Genomic DNA, 17,181 nt, shown 5'->3' with positions numbered 1-17,181 from the left:
AAAAAAAAAAAAAAAAAAAAAAAAGCCGGTGCTTTTCAATTTGCTGTTCCCAGTGACACAATTCACATATCAACATGAAAGTGTGCCACATCAAAATCGATTTCGACGTATTCCTCCAGCGTTATGGGGGAGAGCTTTTTATACTTCCTCTTGACATTATACACATGAAAGTCACTTCTGCAGTGCAGCTTGTAGTTGCTTTTTTCAATTTTCGTCAAGCAACTTGTGCACATGATTACGGCTTCGCTGTTTGGCTTGTCACTTGGTTCTTCCTTGCTTTTCTCTTGTTCCGTGTTTGGAGCGTCTTCGTGTTTGATGCTATTGGCGCTGTTTTGGTTGTCATCCATAGCCTTTTCCTCATCGTTCCTATTAGTGCTCTTGTTGGCCTGCTGGGGGTGGTCACGGCTCACGTCCACGGAGTTATTCGCATTTGCAGCGTCGTGATTGGCTTCTGCCTGTCGGCGACTGTTGCCTTTGGCGTTGCCTCTGTTACGACTGCCCTTGTTGCTTATACCATCGTTTAGGTTGTCGCCCCCCATTTGTCGGTCATCCTTGCCTTTAGCTGTCCTTGCCATTGTGTCATTCGTATCCACCTTCGCACTAGTCACTGAATTTTCCACATTGTTCTTCTTCTTCTTATTGGAGGTGGCTATCTTAACGTTATTATTCAAAATTTTGCTGGAACAGCTCTTCTTATATTTTTTGGTAAAGGCATCTACACATCTATATACACACGGGTAGCATAAAAATACAATTTTATGCATTTCCGCATTTTTTTCCTTCCTTTCTTTTTCGTGTTTATTCTTTTTTTGTTTCGTTTTTACTTTAACGTCATCGCTAAGGGGATCGACCTCTGTCTTTTCATCCTTCTGTCGTGATATTTCACCTGTTGTGTTTTTTCTTTCCTCCTCATTGGAGGTGCTGTGTAACAGATGGTTTATTTCTTTTTTCGAAATACTTTCACTCTTTTCCTTTTCATTCGTGTAATTTTTGTTAGTTCCGTGACTTGTCTCATATTCCGCGTCATCCTCCTGTGCCCCTTCATTCGACTTGGGTGGTGAACTGTCCTCTACAGGGGCATCTTTGTGATCGCTGCTCAGGTGGGTGCTACCTGCATTGTTACTACAGTGTTCTTTATTGCTTGCATTTTGATCAGCAACGTTTTTGTGGCTGTAATTCTCCTCCTCTTCATCTTTCCCCATGACGCTATTGCCTGCACTATCCGCAGCAACTGGAACCCTCAACATTTTTTCATTTTCTCCAAATTCTTTCTTCGCTGGTTCGCTGACCGCGTCTTTTTCATTTTCTTCTACCTCATTTTTACGTAAGTGGGCACATTCATCACGCAGGTGACTACTTTCCGCATCTACATTGTCTTCTCTCTTAACGTTGTTGGTTAATTTTTGTTCTTCTATAATAACATTGTTACTATTAAGAAATTTTATAACGTCCTCTTTTATACAATCATCACAAATGATTTGGATTCTCATGAATGCCCGTTGAATAACATCATCATATTCTTTACTTAAAATGTCAAAAACTTTTAACGCTTGCTTCTTTGCGCTGTCGTCTATGTTTATGCTGTAACCAATATTTTTAACCATGCCTGTGGTGGTGGGGGCACATTTGGCAGAGGGGGTGTTGAATTAACATGGTGTGTATGCTAGTGGGGGAGGGGAGCTTAGCAGTGCCTCCCACATGTCTACATGTACATATATATACATGTATATATGTATATATATTTATATATGTGCACATGCATTCCCCTGCATGGACTTACTTTCTATCATGTTGGTTGAGAGAGGATAACCCGTCTGGGGGTTCACACTCATTTCGTGCAGAATCTCAATCATGTCTTTGTAAATTTTCTCCTTCATAATCGACCTCTCTTTGTTGCTAATTTGTAGTGTGCCTATAAAGGAAGGGAAAAAAATTTTTTTTTTTTTTTTTTGAGGGGGAGTAACCTTCGGAGGGGCCCCCACGGGGTACCGTTATTCAAATGCAAAAGCGAATATGGAGGACAGGCCCTGCCCTTCTTACCTTTCTCTAAAATCGTTTTGCATATTTCATAGTTGTTGTCCGAGTTGAAGCAAGAATTCAGTTCCGACTTCTTGGCTATTTCTCCCTTCGATATGTTAGTAAAAATTAAGTGTGACTGCAGCACATCGTCTATGTTGAGCTCGATTCCTTCGGGGAGGGGTGGGAAGTAAGAACGATGTGCGTGGGATAAAAGGGGAATGTAAAGCTGGTGCAAGTACGTCCGTCCATAAAAATATACATTGTGTGAGTATAGGGAAGCCTTTTCTCTCTTTCCTTTTCATATTCATCCCCGTCTTGAAGGCACGGCTTACCATTTCTCCAGTCAATTATTTTGTTCTTGTAACAGGCAATTTCGAACTTTTTTCCCTTGTGTTTATACTTCACTATAGCAACATTTGTGAACTTCACTTGGTTTATCGGCTGAAAGAGTGCCCCCATTGTTACATCATGTTTGGCGATACGGCGGTGAAGCGTGTTTCAGTGGGAACCGGGGAAGTGCGATTTCGTGTGTTGCAGAAGACTCCGCTAGTTTATATGCCTACGTAAGCATCCACGTTTTATATGTATATATAATCAGCGCGTCCACTTTCGCAACCCCGCTTCGAGCGTACGCCACCTTGCGCGTAGGCAAATATATCCAGTTGTACACATGTTATAGGGCCCCTCTGTCCATGCGTTCATACGCATGCGGAGGTTTCCACATAAAATCATAAGTTAATTTATGTCGCGGGGACGAACGCGCAGTAATTAACGAGTACATAAGGGAAACTTGTGGGGGTCGGGGATATGGGTATACTTTTTAAAAGCCGCTTTTTTTTTTTCTTCTTCTTTATTGTTTAATATGTACGTGTATATAAGCACGTAAGTTTAAACCTCGTATGCGCGCATACCTTCTCATTCCCTCGTAATGTTCTTATTTTACGGGTACATATATCTCACTTGAAAACATCAAGCCAAATTTTACGCTTTACAGACAAATTTTAATTCATTTCCGCTTTTTTTTTTTAAATTATAACACCTTCCTTAATTTGTCATTCATAAATATGTTTGACAAAAACGAACGACAATTTCGTATTTATTTTTTCAGAAATGTTGAGGCACTTGGCCATTTTGTTTTTTTCCGTTTTCTATTGTTTGTTTAACGGATAGTGGTTCGTTTTACTTTTTTTTTTTTTTTTTTTTTTTTTTTTTTGGGTTTTGTTTTTTTTTTTTTTTTTTTTTTTTTTTTTTTTTTTTATGCGCAATGCGATACGCGTAATTTTCCTTTTCCCTTGAACAGTACGTTGCGCATGCGCATATGTATATATGTGCCCAATATAGGATTATTTAAGCATACATTACAATATATTTGCTTATACATTCGCCTTGCCATGTATCATCAAACGTGTTTTGCGTGCCTACATGCTTTTACAAACATGTATACTCTTGTTGCTTCTCCTATACGTGCGTGATCCGTTACTTTGCCTTCCCGTTTTGGCGGCAAAATTGGAGAACCAAAGAAAAAAAAAAAATCCAGCATAAAAGGAATTTAATCTGTTTCTGCGGCATTCATTTGGCATGCCGCGGGCATCAATACCACGTGTACACATAATTACATGTGAAATCACGTATATGTATACATATGGGCATATGTTTTTTTTTCACGTTGCTAAAAACAGAGCATCACTTTTTCATTGTTACAGAAATATTATGCATTTTCCCATCTGTGTGCATTGGGCCACAGGGGGGAAGGTGGCAACGTGATTCGTGAGTTACGGATGCATATTGTAGGTATAGCCAATGGCGGGCAGAAAATTAATAAACTGGTGTAAAATAAAAGGGAAAAAAACCTAACTGGAAAAAAAATAACAAAAAAAAGAAAAAAAAAACATTTACTCGTATTCTCAGCACTAAATTAACGAATGTAATTCCCCACGAATCCGCGCGAACGCTTTAAGAATTAATTTTCATAAAAATTATGTGCGCAAAGGAGGGGGAGTACACCCATGAGAGCTGATGTACGAACACACAACGCGCATGTAGATACACACTAGCGAACCGAGCAACCGCGCAAAGCGTAATAACAACTTTAAAAAAATTACCAAGTAGGCTTAAAAACTTGTAACACAAATACGGACAGTCCCATTGTTACCATTCTTCGTATAAACATATCGACACTGGGAATACAAACAGGAAGACGGAATGAAAAAAAAAGGGGGGAAAAAAAAATAAATAAATAATGACGAATTCATTCGAAAGTCTCTTAACTGGTGGTAATATATTAAACACAAATTATCATCAAAAGGGGGCGAATAAAATAAGGTAACAAAAAAGGGGGGAACACGATAATCAATGTGTACGGCAACTTATATGGGCATCTCCTACGTGCAACAGGGGGTGGAAGTACGCGCCATAAAAGGGGGCGTGATAAAAGTGCCCATACTCAATTCCACATTTAACCCAATCCCGTATTAACTTAATTCTTACAAAATGAGCAACTCGTGTTTTGCTTGTACCAATCTAAAAATATCTATTTGTAATATCTTGTTCCGCATCCACACACATTGAGCCATAAATTTTCACCGTACTTCGATTGCTTAGCCTGCATGAATAAAGAACATATGAATATGTACATATGAAAAGGGTTTCCATGGACATATGTACAAAGGGCGCAGCGAGTATGTGTGTGTATACATATGGGAAGTTTGGGGTCGCCCCCTCATTTTTTCCATTAGGTATCTGCATAAAGCCATTTCGAGCTTAAACAGGTCTGATAATACCATCTCGTCTTTCATCCGCATGCCATTCTTCTTCACGTTTAAAAGGGAGGAGGAAAAAAAAAAAAAAAAAAAAAAAAAATTAAGCCAAAAGAACGAGGCAAAAGTGTACTGGAGGGCATAAAATGGTGAAACAGTCATTTTGCTATACGCCGCTCTTTTTTTCTTTTTTTTTTTATCTTTGGTAAAAACACATTTCATGTGTTTCTCTTAATTGATTTACATTTTCTATGGCTCCATACTTCAGAAGCAATTGATAGACTAAAAGGGGGGAAATTTGAAGAGGAAATCATCGTACGTGGGGATAAAATAGGTGTAATGTTTAAGTGCAACTGGATGGTTTGTTGGTACATCCGAGGGGGAAATAAAACCGTGTGGTATGTAGAAGTGAGAGCATAAAAAGGTGGGGTTATATGTATAAAAGTGTTATAACTGGCTCCCTAATTTGTTGCGCACCTTGCGAGTTATAGACACATTTGTCCAGTGCGGTTTCATCAAAATCGTCTTTTATATTTATTCCCAGATCTCCGCCCTTTTTTAATATGGCCTCAATCCAGTCCAGTGGGACCTTGAGAAAATGAAAAGAACATATACGTCATCTGTGTTAGACCGCGTCCGCAGATATTTAGCCGCCCCCTACACACTATACAGGAACGCAGATATGCAATTGTACATGTGGACAACTACTCCATATGCAAAGATGCACGTGTGTGCTTTTCCCACCTTCTTCTCACAAGCAATCATGAGAGCGGTCTGGTTGTTCCTACTGAGGGCATTAATATCCAACCCGCGCCTAGCCAGCAAGTACCCAACGATGGTCTTCTTGTTCAGAAGGATTGCCATTTGCAATAACGTGAAAACGGGTTCGTTCGGGCTGAGAGGACACACAAAAAAAAAAATGAATTACACAAATATGTGTATATACATGTAGACTCATGGACATGCCCTTTCAGGAGGCATATTGCATATACATATGATCGGATGTGTTTTGTGAGTAGCCCCTTTTATAACTGCCCTTGTGGACATTTCTCACCTTTCCTTAAAATTAGCTATTTGCACATTCCAGTACGGCTTTAGCCTTTTTACATCTTCTATGGTCATTCCTACAGATAAATGAATAGTACAAAAAAAAAAAAAAAAAAGGAATTTAACGGGGAACCATTAAAATAGGACAAAAAAAAAAAAAAAAATGTGATGAAAGGCACACTTCTTTGTTCCTTCCTAACCTGAAACAGCATCTTCGTTAATGAGTATACTTTCATAGTTAAACATAATTTTTAAAGACGTAATGGGAAAAACAAAAAAAAAAATAAAATAAGTTATCTCTCCTGGTTTAGCACAAAGGGAGCCTCATTAAGGGGAGAAAAAGCGAAAAAAAAAAAAAAAAGTGTACGGCTACAGAAAGAAATAGATAGTCCAGAAGTGAAATTTTCTGGTAATACTCCTACTCCTTAATTATGCAGACAATTCATTTGCAGTCGGACAAATGACATTTCTACCCTCTATGGTCAGTGCCTTTCGTAACTAAATGTCGAAGGCTACTGTTTGTGGTGTGCATAAAATGGGCACAGATACACAGGCATATGTCCGAATGCATGTGTGTGGACACTGGAGCACCCTCCAATACATGCACATTTGCACATGCACGCGGAGGTAGATAACACAGGTGAGAGAAGCGGCAAAATAAGGGGAGCTATAATTTTACAACGTAAAGCATTATAAAGGGACGCGCGTTGCGCTTAGAGGCGGAAATGTAGGGGCACAAAGGCACAACATGGCTTCATTGCACATTTTGCCCCGTGTAAGGGTTGATGTACACGCATATATAGGCATATACACATGTGTGCAGATGCTTATATACGTGTGTACGTACCCACATGTCTATGCACAATTAGACAAAAAAGGAATGAAGTGGGCAATCGAGTGAATTTTTTTTTTTTTTTTTTTCACTTTTGCGTGCGTTCAAAAGGGCAACGGGAATGAACATTGTTTAGTTGCTCCCTTTGGGTGAATGCACTCCTCATTAGCGTTTTGTGAGTTTCCTTTTTTGTCACCTTTGCTGTCATTATTTTTGCAGCGCGTATACACAACTAAAATTTTCCGCGCCGCAAAGGGAGAAAAAAATTAAAATCGCCACCACGTACGTCTGCATGATAGTTGCGTCTGGTTTGGGATAGGTGCAAAGTACGGTACGTTTAAAAAAATAAATTGTTCAAAATGAAATTTAAAATAAAGAGCAAAACGTGCAAGCGAGATCGAATTGCACTAAACAAACATGTACTTCAACGTACAATATTGCTGTTCCACATTTTTGTGCCTTTTTCTTCATACGACAGTATTATGCATTTTTTTTTTTTTTTTTACCTTTATAAGACTTTTCAAGTTGTAATTTTGACGTATGATACGACTGGACATGTAAGTTATGTTGCCTGGTGAACGAATTATCATACGAGTTACATGTTGCGTCGTAACATATACCTCGCAGTGTTTCAAATTATTATGCGTTCGTTTTGGTGGAGGAGATTATACAAGGGGAACATTGTTCCGCACACAGTTAACACTGTGGAAACATCTCATTGCGTAAAGAAAGGGGAAGTTATATCATTCCACAAGTGTTGATATTTATTTCCTTTTTTCACATTTTTCGGAAAACAAAACCATAAAAAAACATTTTGCTGAGTTCGCTGTGTGTGTATGTGCCTCTTTCTTCATTTGCTCCCCCCTTTTTGGTAATTCCCTGCCCATGAAGAAAAAGTGTATTCATAGGAATGTTCACTTCTTTACACATAAATGAGCACACGTGTATAGGGACGCACCCCACTGACATAGACCAACTGTTAGCAACGCGCGGTTTAAAAATATATTCAGTCACGTCCGGTGGGTAAACCTCTTTATGTAAATAGCTTCACATCAACACATTAATCACTTCTTGGAACAATTTGCCATTTTATGATCAATTTTGTGTTTACCATTAAATGGGTGTGAGGAGGGAGGAAAGCAACCTAATTGTCGGTTGGGAAAGGGAAGAAATGGACGACCTTAAATTATTTTTGAAACATTTCAGGTTTTTACATCCTCGATTTAGAAACCCCTATCAATTTGCGGGGTGTGTATGTACTTATAATAATACCCCCGAGGAATAATCGTCTTTCTGTACATAGAGCCACTGTTCCGTCTACACGGGGGGCTATCATTATCAACCATTTTACGCATGGGCATTGTGTGTATACACACATATGAGTATATTTGAACGAATACATAATTAGCCATCTTAGTGATTGGTTTCCGTGCAAAGGTAAAAATTTCGCACATTTTGTGAAAATCAAAAATTTAAGGCACAAAAAAAAAAAAAAAAAAAAAGCCAATTATTCCCCAGTTGCTTTGACTTAACTGTTTCGTTATGCTCTCACATAACATATGTGTAAGGGGCGTAAAAAAGTGTAAAAAGGAAACGGAATGATACGCAATGGAGTGAAGTGAAACGAAATGGCGCAAACAAACGGCGCACTCATGGCATGCGCACATAAGAACGCAGATATGCACAGGATCTTGCCACACCATTAATGGTGATACGCTTGAACATGTAATATATATTTTGTCAGTTCTGTTCATATTGCCTTTTCAGCACTTCCTTCCTGGAAGGATAAAAACAAAAAAAATTCTCAAGTAAAAAAGCTAAGCTAATTAAAAAAAAGGCTGACAATGCTCACATGCTGATATGCTTAAGGTGCGCAGATTTTTGCAATTCATCGATGGAAACACTAGCAGGCACAAATAAGGCACATACATGAGAATATATACATGCCAGTGTGCATATCTTACACAGCACGTATACACATAACGAGGGCAGCATATTTCTCATCGCAGTTCATTCCTTACACGCGTACAAAATGTATGAAAACGAGAACGTACAATTTTAACCTTTTTACAATGTTTTAGATTTTCATTTTGTTAGTCGATTAAGTAAGCAATATTTCATTTTTCCCTTACAAGAACAAGTTCATTTATACAATTTTATTTTTTGCATTCTCTTTTGTACAATTTTTTTTTTTTTTCCTGCCTCATTCTTCCCTCTTTTTTTCATATAATGTGATTAAGAAGCACTATGTATAATGATAAAAAAGGGAAACAAAAAAAAAAAACGTACACAAAAGAACTCTTCTGTTTGTTCTAGATGAGTATTTATGAAGTGTATTTCGAAAAGAGGAAGAACGTAAACCATATGTTATGAAACAAGCGAAAGTGGAAAATAAAGGCTAAGAAACGGGGGAAAACAAAAAAAAAAACAAAAATAAATAAGAAAGAAAATATTTGTAAGAACTTCCCTTTTTTTTTTTTTTTTTTGAAAACCTGCACAATCCTTGATGTCATACACAATTGCAAATATGTCCATAGCATATTTCTGTTTTGTCGTTTTTTTTCTGTTGAATAATGTATCATGTATAAATTTACAAATAGGAAGCCAAAAATATACGTTAAGCTCAAATAAAATAAAAAAAGATATATTAGACTTTTACAACACCTTGAGTCTTTTGAAGTCAGATAAGTACTTAAAAGACAACATCAAAAAAATAAATTTATACACTAAATTTAGGAAGCGGTTGTACAAAGATAGATTAAGCGTTTACGCAAATGTCAGCATTAAAGAGAAAAGCGAAGATGTACCTGTTAAGGTTGTAGTTAAAGAAAAGGAAAGTAAAGAGGGGGAGGAGGATAAAGGTGGGAGCACCGGTGGCAGCAGCCTAATAGATCATCAAGAAATTTTGACCAACTTTTTAAATTTCAATAAAAATAACTTTTTTTGTGTAGACGAATTAGGACTTGACGTAAATATTCCTGTGTTAAAAAATAGCAACGTGGGGGCAAACATTGTGTACCAACTCCCAAAGGTGGTATACATAAATGCATACGCAAATGCATACAACACGATTATCAAGGGGGAGTTCAACACGATCGACATTTTAAAAAGGGTGAGTTTTTTCCAATTCTTTGACAATTTTTATGTGAATGCAAATTACGACTTCAAAAATGAAAAGGCACTTGTTAATTTGGAGAGCAAGCTGTACGAATACTATAATAAATACGGTGACAACATAAGCTTTAACAACAAGATAATAATCGAGCGCAACAACAAAAATGACTACGATGGCTCGCTGTGCCTCTCCCTCAAGTACAACAACAACGTTTTTACGCCCATTTTTAATTTCAAGGACAAGTAATGCTTCCCTCTCTATTAACCTAACGCGTGATGAAAACTGCACGCGAGAGGACGTCTGCACGTTCGTGTGTACATGCCTGTGCAATATCCATGTTCATATATTTGTACATAACCTTACATGTAACCGTTGGCCTTCTCCCCCCCCTTGTTCAGATCCTACGAGTACATATACGACAACCTCAGCCCCAACAGAAAGTTCAGCGTAAAGGTCGACAAAGACAGGAACGTGCATGTCAACTTCTTATCCTTTGACAAGGTCAATGACTCGAATAAATACTTTTTATTTTTTAACTTTGTATTTTCAAATCCTATGCAGTCCATAATAACGTTAAAGCGTGAATTTATTTTTTAAAATGTTTGCCACAAGCGGGCATGTATTACGCGGCTGTGTACACAAACCGTTCATTTGAATTTGCAAGCATGTAACTTGAAGAATTTTTATGAGGCGCCCCAATAGGAAGCAAAACCATTTATGCAGATATATAACGTGGTAACATGTGTGCACATACAGATCTGTGTACACTTCCACGCCCATTACGGAAGAATGCTCTACGTTGGCTCAAAAAAGTGAGAGAATAAAGGAAAACACTACAAACTGTTATTTATTATTATTTTTTTTTAATGGTCCCCTGTTACGCACACATATGTGGAAATAAGCATATGAGTGTTCGCGCGTTTGTGCCGACACCCCTCCCCCCTTTTTCGTTTTAAACAAACAAGTGTGCACGCCTTATATATGTGTACGCATGCATAGATCAGCTTAGTGAATTAAAAAGCCCTCCACTTTTACAATTTATAGACCTTCTTTTGCTCCATCTATGTTTATGTTACATGTGTTAATTTTTGGAGGAATGCAAGTGTGATTTTACTTATACATTTGGGCTATTCCTTGTTTATTATTTTTTTTTTTTTTCATTTCTATATATATGTATATATATACAGCTGTTGTGTCTCTGGTCCACCCTATGAGTAACCGTTTATTCCAAGTTGTGCCAACAAAATGACAATATTTATGAATCTATTGAGTTCCTGTTTTTTAATGTTGTTTTATATTTCGTTTTTTAGTTAACATTTTTAACAGCGCTTTAGCGCATGTCTGTGGGTACATTGCATTGGGGGGGTTGGGGCACATACATATATACATGACACGTACATGCAAAATATGCTCATGTGCAATTCGCATTTTATATAATGCCCTGCCAAAGTGTCACTTTTCACTAACACATTATACACTATGAACTCTTTTGGGTTACAAGTGTATACTATATCACAACCTATGTGCCTTTTTTTTTTTTTTTTTTTTTTTTTTTTGAAAATGTGAACTTCCACTGACATTGTACAACTGGGGGGGAGTGCCAATTTGTGGCATTTTTTCCCTAGATTTAATTATTTCACAAAAAAGATAAAAACAAATATATATTTAATCTTTCTTTAATTTTAAAATTTAAATCAGTGCACAATAAAATTATGCAGCTGTGTTATGTGTTTAACAAATTCTTAGAGTATCTCACATTAATACATATACATACGGACGCACATGTGCATACACAAGTCATTCCTTTCGAGTTGGTATATATATTAAGAAGCTTTGGGAATTTTCATAAAAATCATTTAGTATGGGTATTAAAAATTAAAAAGAAAAGTTTAAACAAAAATAAGGGTGCTCCTTGGGGAAAAAAAGGGGGTGCGCATAGTGGGTTTCACACAAGGGTAAGACGCATACATATTTATGCATGTGTATGCACAAATGCTCTTCCGCGCGAACAAGTACTGGATGTGCGGTTCGCTTAAATTGGCTCCTGCAGTTCGAGTGGCTTGCCCTTGTTGATCTGCCCCCATCCAATTAAACGCCAATGCTTGTCGACTCTCCTACTTAGGGCTATTTTGTCCCCAATTTTTGTGCACACCGGGCCGGTTAATTCTAACTTGGCTAGCTCAGATTTAATACCTGTAACTCTGCACCCAATGGAAGTGGATCCAATATTAATCATTAAGAATTCTCCATTTTTTAATTTTGCCACTTTTGTATTTTTTTCTCCATCCTGAGATTTCACCCCTAATAGTCTTCTGAGCAAATAGTAGGAAATTTCGATCTCTGCAAAACAGTCTGGTAATTTATTTAAATGGCCAATAACCTGACCAACCAATCGATCAGCTCTGGTTAAAATGGGATCAATTCTTGTTCCAACTCCAATTAGTCCACCTGGGACAGCATATTTTAAATTATTATTTTCAGCAAACATGGACAATATTTGCGATATGATAGGCCTGCATGTAATTTCTCCCTTTTCGTCTTTCGAAATAATACCGGGTCGTATTTCAATTTTATCCCCTACTTTTAACACACCATGTAGAATACTACCACCCGCAACCCCGCCTTGTAAAGTTTCAATATCTTCTCCTGGTTTGTTAACATCGAATGATCGAATAACAATCATGTGTGGGGATGATATGAAGTCCCTCTTTGGTATACTTATTTGTGTAACTATGTACTCACATACTACATCGATGTTGTATTTTAAAACAGCACTGATAGGGATGATGGGTGCACTATCAGCAGCCGTACCAGAAACGAAGTTTCTAATTTCTTCCTGTTGCTTTAAGGCTTGTTCTTCCTTAATTAATTCTACCTTATTTTGTAAAATTAAAATATGTTTTAATCTCATAATTTCGACGGCAGCTAAATGTTCAGACGTCTGTGGCTGTGGACACGACTCATTCCCTGCAACCAGTAAGAGAGCTGCATCCATAACAGCTGCACCGTTTAACATGGTTGCCATTAAAATATCATGTCCTGGACAATCAACAAAGGAGACATGCCTTAACAATTTCATTTTATGTTGACAATTTTCGCGAGGACATATTGGATCATCTTCTTTGCTACTTTCGTATGATTTGTAACATTCTGGGGGTAAACAATCCGGGTTGGTACATTTATATATTTTTGCATTCGCATACCCCAATTTTATGGTAATATTTCTTTCCTTTTCGTGCTTGAATCTAACTGTGTGCACCCCCGATATAGCATGAACAAGTGTTGACTTTCCATGGGCCACATGCCCTATCGTTCCAAGGTTGATCGTAGCTTGCCTGCTTATCACATCTTCGCTTAGGGGGGTTAACTTGGTTACGTCTAGCGTTTCTAAGTTTTGCTCAGCCAATTTATCCTTCTCATTAATATTCATTTTAGATTCGCAAACGAGGAGAACGAGAAATAAACGAGGAGAAACGATGTACAAAGGGGAAAAAAAAAAGGACACCGTGAGCGAGCAACAGTACAACACGTACGTTGCAATTGGGTGGTTTATCCAAAATCGGTCAACAGATGCACAAAAATAAAAACAGATAGAAACGTGCAGTGTTAAGGGGGCTGGTGGACGAGGCAAATATATGGTTACTGAAATCAGATTGATGTTAAACAAATTTGTACAAATGATAAGAAGCGATAGCTCATAGTTTTAAATGTTGAACAGATAATCTTTCGTATTTGTATATATATATATATCTACATATATATGCGTGGGTATATGACATAATAATAACAAAGCTTCGGCTGTGCCCCCCGGTGAGCTACTTAATTCTGGCATGCGTACCTCGCGCGGGTTTCTTCACTTTCGAATGGGCGTGGAAATAAAACGAGAGCTTCTTCCTTCTGAATATATTTATATGTTCGTACATACATGGGTACCTTTCGCGCGCGATAATTTCGACGCGTTTGCTTGTTAAGATTGTGCTGGCGCAACAAAGGGGGTATATATATATAACGCATGAACTCATGTAAGCCTGAAGTCACGTACACAAATGCATGCGCCCACAAGCGTGTATATGAAGCAGAGTTCTCCTCTATATCTGTAATTATGACGCGCGTCATATGAGTGATAATTCTCAGTATAAAGGACGTTTCTGCATACACGTATGCATGCATATATATACGCACGTGTATGTAGGCATTCAAAACATTCGTGCGGTTAACAAAATTATATATATATGTATATTCTTGGTAGTTTTATCACAATACAGTTATTTATATAATAACTAGGCAATGGTAAAAATATGAATTTTTTTTTTTTTTGTTTTTCTTCCTTTAATGCAGAGAATTAATGAAAATTACTAATTTACACTCATCTACTTTTTTCCCCTTAAAAAAAAAAAAAAAAAAAAAAAAAAAGAATTGTTGCTCTATTTGCTTGGATGTTTTTTTAAAACAAAAAAAATAAATTACTCTTTATATTCTGGTTCGAGTGGGTGTACGAGTGAGGCCCTGCGATCCCGCGCATATGCGGGTGATACTATATAATACATATGAAGTGCCAAGTACATACGTGCATATATATATGTACATAAGAAAAACGAGGCGCGTGCCATATAACACCGTGCCATAGTCAACCATGCCGTGCGTACGCAGCCCCGCTTAATATACACGAAGAGCCCTTGCCACCGTCTCCGGCTTTTTTTTTTCGCGCATCCTTCCACTACATTATATGTTATAATAATACCACTAATAATACCACGTGTAGTATGCTCCAGTTAAGATCCTGTACAAATTACGTCGTTTTCCGTAACCCTTTTAAATGTTCATCAGGTAAATTTTATTTTCATTTTCATTTTTTTTTTTTTCGTACACGCTAGTTTGACAATTTGCTTCAGTATACGAATTCTCAAATTGTCAAATTTCCAAATAGTGGATTTCTTCGATTTTTAATGGCGCAAGGGTTGCAGGAATTTTTCCTATGTATTGTATTCCACATTAGGCAGCATTGCGCATGCGCAGCATTATTGAGGCAACCGCAGAAGGGACATACGTGCATGTGTAGTATATGAATAAACCTGCTTATATACCTATGCATATGTATGCATGTATTATACACTGCTTCGACCGCGACCGGGGCAGAAGCTTGAGTCATTTTATTTTACACCATTTGTGAGCCTATTTTGTGGTACTATTTATTCACTAATTTTGGTGGTTACTATTTATTTGTTCATGCGTTGGTTTATTCCGGTTATATTATTTTTTTGTTCCCCTTCATTTTGATACACATAGCTGGTTTTCGTATGCGTGGTCCACACACAGTAACGTTTCCGTTTAGTTTTATAATGCCAACAATAGAAAGCGGAAAATTTAGTTTCATATGAGACCCAGAATGAAAGAGACTACTGAATATATATTTTTTTTTTTTTCGAAAATTTGACATAACAACTTTTGCCTTACCGTTCTAAATTAATGGGGATACAATTTCCGCTTTGCTTGTTTCATTGTTTCCCCCTTTTTAAAGTTCCCTGTTCTGCCATAAAACCAAGCTGATATCTGATTTGTAAAAAAAATATTGCTCATGAAGTTGGCCCATTATACATTACATAATGTACACACATAAATGCCCCCTGAGTACATTACAAGAATTCAGTTGTTACAACCTTTTGAACATCCAAAGGTATGTCCAGCTAAGGGGGACAGCTTGAAGGGGACACAAGGAGGCTTGCACATGCTTGGCAACATTGCAGCAAAAAAAATAAAATAAAAAACAAAAAAAAAAGGTGCCCCAATGATGATTCCCCCGAGGTGTGCACAAAGGTATATGAGATGTGTGTGCATACAGGCTGTTCTACCTCCCCCCCGACAAAACACATTACCGTTGCTGCAAAGTTGCCATAAGCATAGAAATAATTTTAGGCTACCCTTTTGCGCAACTGAAAAAAAAAGTGGTTCATATCAGCCATTTTGATATTCCGCAAAAGTGTGCCATCACTTTGAAATGCCTTGACGAAGTTACAACATAATGCGTTTTTTTTTTTTTTTTTTCCTTTTTCCTTCCACAGTCCCGATTTTACAAACAAATTTTTGTACCTCCACCGAAAGGAGAAAGTATCTCCATAAGGTGGAACGTCCTCCTGCGTAACTCTGAAATGATGAGTTCCTCGAATAAAAATAAAAAAACGCGTTCCCATTTTTCGACTGTTATAAATCCTTTCAAACGTACTTACTTACGTGTGGAAGGCACCATACTGCGTAACTGTGAACGCAGGAAATAGATGAAAGCAGAGGACCACAAGATAAGGGAGGAAAAAAAAGTCGGTTTTATCTCCACATGTGACTTATCACAAGGCACATTTGTTTCGGTTCCTAATGATTAAGAAATAAGTAACAAGGGGGACGATACTTTGCTTTTCCTGTTACTTCTCCATTTGATGATTCTCCTTTTATTTCCACGTTTTTACAAAATGAATAAAATCGCGAAAGTAAACAATTATATTTGCAACAATGTTCCTTTTCGAGATATGATTCTTTCAGCTATGAAGGTGAGGAGAAAGGCGCCTTCCCTAGGCGAAAAATGGGGACAAAACAGAATTTTTTTTATACCAAACTTACATTGTGAAAATGGGAAGCACAAAGTGGAAAATTACACCTTCTCAATATTTTTAAATGACAACATTTTAATTGGTAATAAGGCAGTGGTGAGTGAAGCAGCCTCACCTGTAGGCACCTCCAAACAAACGCTGCTTTTCTGGAATAGAAGTCCAGGCGCTAGATACCCGAAAAAGGTATGCCCCATGTTGTCCCCATTAGGCTTTCCCCAATTTGTCTTATGTTAAAGTTTAACATTTTTTGTACAAGTTTTCACGCCCGCACGTTTTTATTACCTTTTTTTTTTTTTTTTTCCCTGTACATACCGACTTCTTCCCGTTGCGCGTGTTTTTCAAATGTTCCCGTTGACCACCTCCCCCCTTTTACTTCTCTTAGGCCAACAACGGAGCCCGTCCAGACTGTCGTTCGGTGAGAAAAATTAGGAAGAGATTAAAAACGGGCAAGTAGACATGTGTATAAAAAAGCAACTCAGCCATTATGAGTGACGTAGCTAAGCGAAATATATTATATAGTGAGGTATTCACCCAGTTGTAGCACCGAATCCTTTTGTCATCTGGAGGAGTCGTCCCAATTGTGATATGATTTCCTGCTGTTTTTAATATGTATTATGTACGTATGCTTGCACACCTGTCCTGGCAGGACACTACGAAGCAAGTTCAATGAACTCATCCCAGCTGCCAAAAAAAAAAAAAAACAAAAAAGGGGCACGTCAAATTAGAATATAATTTTTTTTTTTTTTTTTTTTGCATATACATCCATTTGTTCTGCTTCCGTACCACGCAATAGTTTTTCGTCGAATCTTAGTT

The 17,181-nt window shown here is 37.6% G+C and overlaps 5 protein-coding genes across 5 annotated transcripts; 2 read left to right on the top strand and 3 right to left on the bottom strand.

Annotated features, from left to right (window-relative positions):
- Positions 1-62: 62 nt before the first annotated feature.
- Positions 63-2,478, bottom strand: AK88_04897 (SBDS family rRNA metabolism protein; the record flags this gene model as incomplete). Its single annotated transcript, XM_012482501.1, has 4 exons — positions 63-1,606; positions 1,781-1,912; positions 2,041-2,187; positions 2,352-2,478. The coding sequence occupies 4 exons, from the start codon at positions 2,476-2,478 to the stop codon at positions 63-65; spliced, it is 1,950 nt and encodes a 649-aa protein (XP_012337924.1).
- Positions 2,479-4,971: 2,493 nt separating this feature from the next.
- Positions 4,972-6,068, bottom strand: AK88_04896 (uncharacterized protein; the record flags this gene model as incomplete). Its single annotated transcript, XM_012482500.1, has 5 exons — positions 4,972-5,057; positions 5,253-5,364; positions 5,520-5,670; positions 5,830-5,899; positions 6,023-6,068. 5 exons carry the CDS (start codon positions 6,066-6,068, stop codon positions 4,972-4,974), a joined length of 465 nt encoding a protein of 154 aa, XP_012337923.1.
- A 3,113-nt stretch (positions 6,069-9,181) lies between these two features.
- AK88_04895 (uncharacterized protein) lies at positions 9,182-10,366 on the top strand (the record flags this gene model as incomplete). Its single annotated transcript, XM_012482499.1, has 2 exons — positions 9,182-10,011; positions 10,168-10,366. 2 exons carry the CDS (start codon positions 9,182-9,184, stop codon positions 10,364-10,366), a joined length of 1,029 nt encoding a protein of 342 aa, XP_012337922.1.
- A 1,435-nt stretch (positions 10,367-11,801) lies between these two features.
- Positions 11,802-13,199, bottom strand: AK88_04894 (uncharacterized protein; the record flags this gene model as incomplete). Its single annotated transcript, XM_012482498.1, has 1 exon — positions 11,802-13,199. The coding sequence occupies one exon, from the start codon at positions 13,197-13,199 to the stop codon at positions 11,802-11,804; it is 1,398 nt and encodes a 465-aa protein (XP_012337921.1).
- Positions 13,200-16,230: 3,031 nt separating this feature from the next.
- Positions 16,231-16,822, top strand: AK88_04893 (uncharacterized protein; the record flags this gene model as incomplete). Its single annotated transcript, XM_012482497.1, has 2 exons — positions 16,231-16,551; positions 16,751-16,822. The coding sequence occupies 2 exons, from the start codon at positions 16,231-16,233 to the stop codon at positions 16,820-16,822; spliced, it is 393 nt and encodes a 130-aa protein (XP_012337920.1).
- Between the last annotated feature and the right edge of the window lie 359 nt (positions 16,823-17,181).

The sequence above is a fragment of the Plasmodium fragile genome (genome assembly GCF_000956335.1).
Source record: "Plasmodium fragile strain nilgiri unplaced genomic scaffold supercont1.81, whole genome shotgun sequence".
In the NCBI taxonomy this organism is placed as follows: Eukaryota; Apicomplexa; class Aconoidasida; order Haemosporida; family Plasmodiidae; genus Plasmodium; species Plasmodium fragile.
Note: the sequence above shows the minus strand (reverse complement) of the source record. Positions and strands in the feature narration are given on the sequence as shown.